General features: G+C 49.3%; 3 protein-coding genes across 3 annotated transcripts; 2 read left to right on the top strand and 1 right to left on the bottom strand.

Moving 5' to 3' along the window:
• Positions 1-1451: 1451 nt before the first annotated feature.
• Positions 1452-2410, top strand: LHYA1_G009179 (putative epoxide hydrolase; the record flags this gene model as incomplete). The annotated part of the gene is made up of 3 exons (XM_031154083.1): positions 1452-2000; positions 2056-2151; positions 2231-2410. Coding segments are annotated over 3 exons (825 nt in total), but the record flags the coding sequence as incomplete, so codon positions are not given.
• A 1954-nt stretch (positions 2411-4364) lies between these two features.
• On the top strand, positions 4365-6051 carry LHYA1_G009178 (uncharacterized protein; the record flags this gene model as incomplete). Its single annotated transcript, XM_031154082.1, has 3 exons — positions 4365-4473; positions 4533-5312; positions 5360-6051. The coding sequence occupies 3 exons, from the start codon at positions 4365-4367 to the stop codon at positions 6049-6051; spliced, it is 1581 nt and encodes a 526-aa protein (XP_031000916.1).
• A 426-nt stretch (positions 6052-6477) lies between these two features.
• On the bottom strand, positions 6478-7254 carry LHYA1_G009177 (uncharacterized protein; the record flags this gene model as incomplete). Its single annotated transcript, XM_031154081.1, has 1 exon — positions 6478-7254. A coding segment is annotated over one exon (777 nt), but the record flags the coding sequence as incomplete, so codon positions are not given.
• Positions 7255-7325: the final 71 nt, after the last annotated feature.

Here is a 7325-nt window from a genome sequence, read left to right as displayed (position 1 = left end):
GAGAGAGAGAGAGAGGCATTTCTACGCAAACAGAAGGAAAAGAGGCGTTCTGACCTCAGCGAGGAATCAGCTATGAGGGAGTAGTTGGTGGTAATATGCAGGGTTAGTAAAAGAAGAACATGTGGGATTCATGGGGTTGGTTATGTTGGTGGAGTTGATTTGACGAAGGACGGCGTTTCGCGTGGAGAGGATCGAAGGAGGCCAAAGCTTTCACCAAGCCTTTCGCTTGGTTAGCTGGTACCGTGCCCCTGAGCTAAACCCTGCTCCGCCCCTGAAGGAGTGATCTCCGCTGGGATACTCACTCCGTAGTGTTCCAAAATTAAACCATCACGAGATCTCGATACTATACTACTGTGTATTATACTATTATTGTATTAAACTTGTTTCAAGAAACCGAATTATATATGTACCTCTCGGTTCCCCTTATAAGTATATTTCTTCCGATGGCTGATCTATAGTCTTGGTAGCTCGCACTAGCAATCGCCAACAGAGGTCCCAGGTTCATCACGCAATTATTGTATCCACCTTGCAATGAAGCATTCCAGGAACAGGCGCTTGCCTTGGTCGTTTTTGTTACAACTAACCATCACCAGCTACCAAGCTGCGGAAACCACCGAACCATACTCTAACGAATCACTGACAAGGCCTCGGACACGGTGCCTCTACAGATTCGCAGGCTGTAACCGTACCCGTAGGGGCCAAGCCGAGGAGGGAAAAGGTACCCCACCAATGCCACGCCCTTCAACATAACATACAAGTAATGGTATTTCAATTCCTACTCCATATATATATCCCCATCATATAAGATGCTTATTTTCTTTTTCCTGGCGGAAGAACCATCACATCTCACCTCCCTGCCACCGATAATCGTGGCCTCGGTTGATAGTATGATGCATCCCACTCTTTGATCCCACTCCTTCTCGCCTTCGCCCATGTTGGTCTTTTCTCCTACGTCGAACCCACACACGTGATGTTTTCCGTCTGTCGTGTTTACCTAGGTACAGTACTGCACGAGTTGATTATCACATCCGCACATGCATCAGTTCAGCAGGCGTCTGCCAAGATGCTCGTCGCACGATTATTAAACCAAAGTACCTACAAAGCTTCCATAACCTAATACTTTCTTCCAAATCCAACTTTCTGTCCCTTTTCACCTCATAGTGTAACATAAAACTCTCCGTTCATCAATATAAGTTTATTTGGAATAACCAGAGGTCCCGCCAGTACCAAAAGATTGCTGCGGTGAAGCTCAAACAAACATTCATTATTCACTCTTGTTTTCCCTATCAACGTTATAGGTCCCACCATGGGTGTTTTGAACTTCGAGGCCAGCTTTGGCAAAACACCTGCCCCTTTCAAGATTCAACTTGACCCCGAATTCATTGCTGTAACAAAGCAAAAAGTATCTTTGACCCGGATGGTCGAAGACATCGAACAACCTGATTACAGCGACGGACCCCCTATCCATATCGCCTTCTGTCCCCGGTTTCGCCTTCTCCCCGGCTCCCACAAGCCCAGGCTTTGGTTATATCGACTCAGCACATGCCTTTGATGCTTTGATGAAACAACTCAACTATTCCAAATACGTGATCCAAGGCGGCGATTTAGGTGGGTTGATACTCCGCCATCAAGCATACCTGTATCCCGATTCCGCGATCTCCTGCCTGTCCAACTTCTGGGTCGTGGCTCCCAACGCTTCAGATCTCGAGAGGTACCGCGACAACACGACCACGTCAGACGAGACAGCTGCAATTAACAATTACAAGGAATTTACTGAGAATGCCTGGAGCTATGGTCAGATCCAACAACAGCGGCCATTGCGCCTGGGATTCGGTTTGACGGATAGCCCTGTCGGACTCGCCATGTGGATTTACGACGCGATGTGGCCCGGTGTTTCTGATCCTTCCTTTTGGTCGACCGAAGATATCATCACCTGGACAATGATGCATTGGATCCAAGGGCCCTATGGAGCTACTCGGATCTACAGAGAAGCCGCAAAGGTAGGTAGTAACTACCACATTCCCATCTCAAGCAAGTCACTGACGTGGAAAATAGAGCGGCAGCCTCACCTTGAACGGCGTCGGCGACTTCCCTTATGTCAAGCAACCTGTAGCAATCTCTGAATTCGTGCGAGATATCTGGTACCAGACCGTGAGTCATCACCCTCTACTCCCTGACAACATACCTGTCATGCATCTATATCAAAATATCTAACACTACCCATTGCCAGCCCCTCGATTGGGCCCAACGCCTTGGCAACGTCACGCACCGAACCGTGCACAACACAGGCGGTCACTACCCCTCGACCGAAACCCCATCTCTCCTGATCACCGACATCCGCACGTTCTTTGCAAATACACAGATCTCTGGAACGGGAGTCTTCTTTTCATTCGGCAAATACCCACCCTTAGGTACTTAATACGCAGAAGAAAGGAAGCATATGCATATTTCCAGGGGTGCGTACTAGAGTACGGAGCGAGAAAGGATTTGTTGCACGTCGCGAATTTAATATACCGTCATGTATGCATGCGTATATTTGCGTGCGCCACGATCGTGTGCGTGGGTTTATGAGACTGGGCTGGGCTGGTAGCTCGGGGCTGTATTACTGTACTGTAAGTAGGTACACTACGTACTGATTCAGCATTCCCACTAATTTCTCACCTCACCACACACACCTACATGATTTCCCCCTAGAACTGGGCTATTCATTTCATTTCATTTCTTTGGCTCAACTTCTCAAGCGCTATTTTATCATATCATCAAAGCCAGTCAGCTCGGCGTTTCGTTTCGTTTCACTGTTCCAGGGGAGCTAATTCATATGCTTATGCTTATTATGATTGGCTGAATTCCTGTAACGTGAGATGGATTTCGTTTGTTTATGAATGGAAGAAGTCATATCTACAGTAGCATTTCGCTATGTGATGGAGCTGGATGGTTTGTGGAGTTGACTATTGACGATACATGCATAAGTGCCGCCAAGACTAGTAAGAGAAGATGCATGATAGGATTCATCGCTGCCAACATCTATGTATAATGTATATTACAGTATACTCCTGCTCCTTTCAGCGTGTTGAGAAAGTCTCGAGCGAAGTCCATTTCATCTTCTTAGGTATTCAGCAACGAAGAAACCCTGGGTCTTGATCATATCCATCTACTGCACGCTGCTTAAACACAGACGATCTGGAAATTTCATTCCCCGCTTGAATATGAGATCTTCGAGCAGGGGAAAAGAGAAGAGAAAAGGAAATTAGGTCGTGAAGGAAGTCAAGGTGTAGAAAGCTTGTCGGCGCTACTACCCTGCCTGTGCTTTGAACGGGGTAGTGGTTGGGTGACTTGACTAAAACGAGAGTGACGGTTCATGTACCGGTAGGATGGAATGATGTGCCGGTACCTGAGACAGGTACGGAATATAAAGGTGTTATTGTATCCTCTTGATATAGCCTAAGATCCAATGTATTGGGAACAATCACATCACCTGAATAGTTTATACTTCCCAGGAACAGTGAGAGAGAGAAATAGATAAATAATAAAGGAGACGGAAATTGGTATATCTGTTACTGTAATAAATAGATTATCGAATTTGTGCAGCACGGGAAAAGGTATTTGTATATAATAGGAAGGAAGTTTCGCAAAGAGGAAGGATGAAACGTTGTTGTTCCTAGAGGAATAGATGGGGGTGGGATCTGGGATGAGATGTACAGTGTGAAGTGTATTCATCAGAACTAAATAATTACTCCACTCTCGCATCTGGTGCACCTACCAGACAAAGATTTTCCGAACAGTCTTGGGTAAGACAAAACCAAACCAAAACCACAAATTCGGATCCCGACATGGATCCCTTCAAAATGTCATTGGCGGCTAGGTTTAATTATAGCTTCAGCGCCTCAGAACCATTGATTGCTGGTTTGGGTGATCATTAACCGCCATGGCCCTGCCTTAGCTGTCTAGTAAACCCCGCAGCACCCTATCATATGCGCAAGACAGCCACCCAGCAGACACCCATCGCACTATTAAAGGGCTTCAGTCAGAGATGCCGAGAGCCTCTCGATGGCTCGCATACCCGCTGTCCTGAATAAGGTATTGTTAACATCTCACCCTACCTTACCATCGGCATGGCATGGCATGGGTCCCAGATGTAGCAGTCGGGCGCATAGATGGCATGCAACCCTCTCAATCTATCCTATTGACGAATCAGTGTTCGCTCACCCATCCCCGCAAGAGCAGCAGCGTTTGCATCTAAACATGTGCCTATCCGGACTTTCCTAAGCTTCTTCTTCCTTCTTGTCTTCTTCCACTCTCATTCTTTCTGTGCGTGCATTCTGTTATTCTGGTGGTCCGACGTTCGGAATGAAGTCGTCGTGGTCATGAGTTCAATAGGAGGGTGGTTCGATGAAGCCTACATGTCATGGCTTCGCTCATCCGTAAACTGCTGCTCATCACTGCGTCAGCAGCAAGCGCCTAGAGCGCGCGGTGGTACGTATCAAGCCTTTCTGCTGAGAGGAGGATTCGGATTTTCTAAACTATATCTCTAGAATCTAGAAGACCCATAGGGATCGAGCACCATCAACCGCGCTTGATAGCGCCGCCGATGCCCGAGCCGCAAGATCGGCCGTCGACGAGAGGGAGAGAATGGGTTTCGCGAAGCAAGAGCTTCGCATCCCGCGCATCTAGTCGTGGAAGCTTCTCTGTGAGAAGGAAAATCAATGCATATAATGGACCTCGCCGGCCGAGGATGGCGATAGGGGCGCCGACGGACTTTCAACATCTTAATGCTACGCCGCCGTCAAGACGAAGGGAGGGATCTGGTGGATTTAGGCCATTGGAATTGAGCATTTATATGCCCCAGAATCAGCTGTCCCCTCTATTACCACATTTCCGCCCAGAAGACATAGCATTCCCATCCAACGACGAGATGAAAGACCTACCACGTCCACCTACTGCCATGACGCACTCAAGAAGTGGTTCATCCTTGTCATTCCAGATACCCCGGAAACCTATTCGTGCAAGTTCGAGGACATCGTCAGAATGGACTGCGCAGTTTCAACCTGGACCGGACTCTTTGACAGCACAAGAACTACTTGCGAGACTGGATACGGATATGCCAAAACCTCCACCACCAGCGCGTCTTAGAGCTATGACAGAGCCACCAACCTATGAGAGGATTAAGTCAGCTCTTCATGAGAAGTTTGAATTAGAGCAGCGCCTAAAAGATATCGACGAAGTAATCGAAGAGCGGAGGAGTATATACTTGTCAAGCCGACCGACAAGTCGAGCAACTTCTCGTGGACGAAGCATCTACTCCGAGTCTCAAGGTATTACCCCTCTGCGTCCACTCGCGTGAAGTTTCTAATAAATGTAGAACCAATGCCGTCCACACCACCCATTCAACCCTCGTTCGCCGAGCGCCTCGCGGACCAACGACCAAAGACTGCACCACCAAAGAACGCCGTGCACATCCCCAGCCGGCTAAAATCTTTCACCGAAGCCTCAGCAACCTTCTCATCATCATCTTCAATTTCCTTCCCCTCCCCACCCCCTAAATCGCCGCTCCGAGAACTCCTGCCACCTCCACCTCTCCCACTCATCCTCCAAACACCACACCCACCACTGCGAAAAAAGAAGTCCTTTTCCCGCGTCTCAAGCTGGCTCTCCCGCTCCCCACCCCCGTCACAATCCGAACATTCGCGCACCATTTCTCTAGACAGCATCACCAATACGCCGAAGCTGTTGAAAGAAAGAGAGGGCTTCTACCAATGTGTTGAATTGAGTGGGATAGGAGAGGAGAATAGAAGGTATAGCGTCAGCACTGTCAGTACGCTCGAGAGCGAGGATGCAGAGGATGAGCATACGTGGACGCCGGAGAGCAGCCCGGGACGGGAAAATAGGGATGTGGGGATGACGGCGAGGGGGAGTGAGGAGAAGAGTGTGGAATTGGAACGTGTTAGGACTTTCGGATCGCCTCCGAGGAAGATCATTGGGGAGGATTGGAAGTTAAGGATTCCTGAAAAGGGATATGTGCCTGGGAGGAATAGTGTTGGTGTTGCGTTTTGAGGATGGGATGGATGGGATGGATGGATGATACCACGGGGTTTGATTGTACTGACTGGCGTTTGTAAAGATACCAGCAAGCGTCGCTGACCTTGCGATAATAATATGTGGTGGGGGTGGGTGGTTTGATAATGAGTACTCCGTAGATTCTGGAGAATTTATACCCTTCGGATAGGCTTTAATAAATGTTACGTTCATATGGATCATTTCATAATCACTCAAGATCCTTGAAATGTCTCTTATCTACTATATGGCCCTCTATATAACCAACTCGCATAATAAACCTACAGTTTTTAGGCCACTTGACGACGAGGTCTGCCTTTCAGCCGGCATCTCTATTTGGAGGCTCAGCAGACTGTAGGTGTAGGTGTAGGTTTAGGTTCCGTACCATACTCTCAAAGTATAATCTCGTCCCAGCCTACCTCCACCTCACAAAGCATCAACATCAATAGCCGTACACTCCGTCATCCCCCCAACAGCAACCGGCAGATGCATCCTCAAAAATTCCCTAATAGCAGCCCCCGGCACACCATGTCTCATCCCCGTCTCCTCATCCCATGACGAATGTAAACCCAGCAGTCTCCCATCGGCCTCCCTCACCAAAGGCGCCCCCGAATGCCCCCAGTACGTCCACGCATCGTGCATCAACGTCCCTATATCCCCATTATCCTGCACGTCTGCCCCGGCCACCATCCCCCGAAACACCCCCGACGATACCTCGACAAGATCGTACGGCGTCTTTCCCCCCGCCTTGCTCTCTAGATCGTCGCGGCCGGGCTGGCCGATACACAGGATTCGCATCTTGTACCGCAGTGTCCCGGTATATAACTCTAACGCGTAGAAATTAGGCGTTTGCCTCTCTTTCCCTCCCACTCCTACTCCCGATCCCCGACTCACACCCGCCTCAACCTCAACAGCTACAATCCTCAACAGCGCCAAATCCCGCACCGCATCCCACACCCGACACTCAACAAGCACCGCGTCCCCATTATAAAACAACATCCATCTTCTCTTCCCCCCAGCCTCATACTCCACCTCATCTTCCCCGAAACAGTGCGCGCATGTTAGTGCCCAGCCCGACGCGTGGACTAGCACTGCGGTGCCGGCTTCGTGCTGTGCGAAGATGAGCGTGGAGTTTAGGGCGTTGCGGGTTTGTGGGGAGGAGGAGGGTGAGACTGAGGAGAGGGTTGTGGAGAGGGTTGAGGGGGCTGTGAGACGGAGTTTGGCTTGTTTTTTGCGGAGGAGGAGGAGGGAGGTGGGGGAGATGTGGTGGGGGG

Source organism: Lachnellula hyalina (genome assembly GCF_007821495.1).
Source record: "Lachnellula hyalina strain CBS 185.66 chromosome Unknown contig00348, whole genome shotgun sequence".
Lineage (NCBI taxonomy): Eukaryota > Fungi > Ascomycota > Leotiomycetes > Helotiales > Lachnaceae > Lachnellula > Lachnellula hyalina.
The sequence above is the reverse complement of the archived record's forward strand: the minus strand, read 5'-3'. Positions and strand labels throughout refer to the sequence as shown.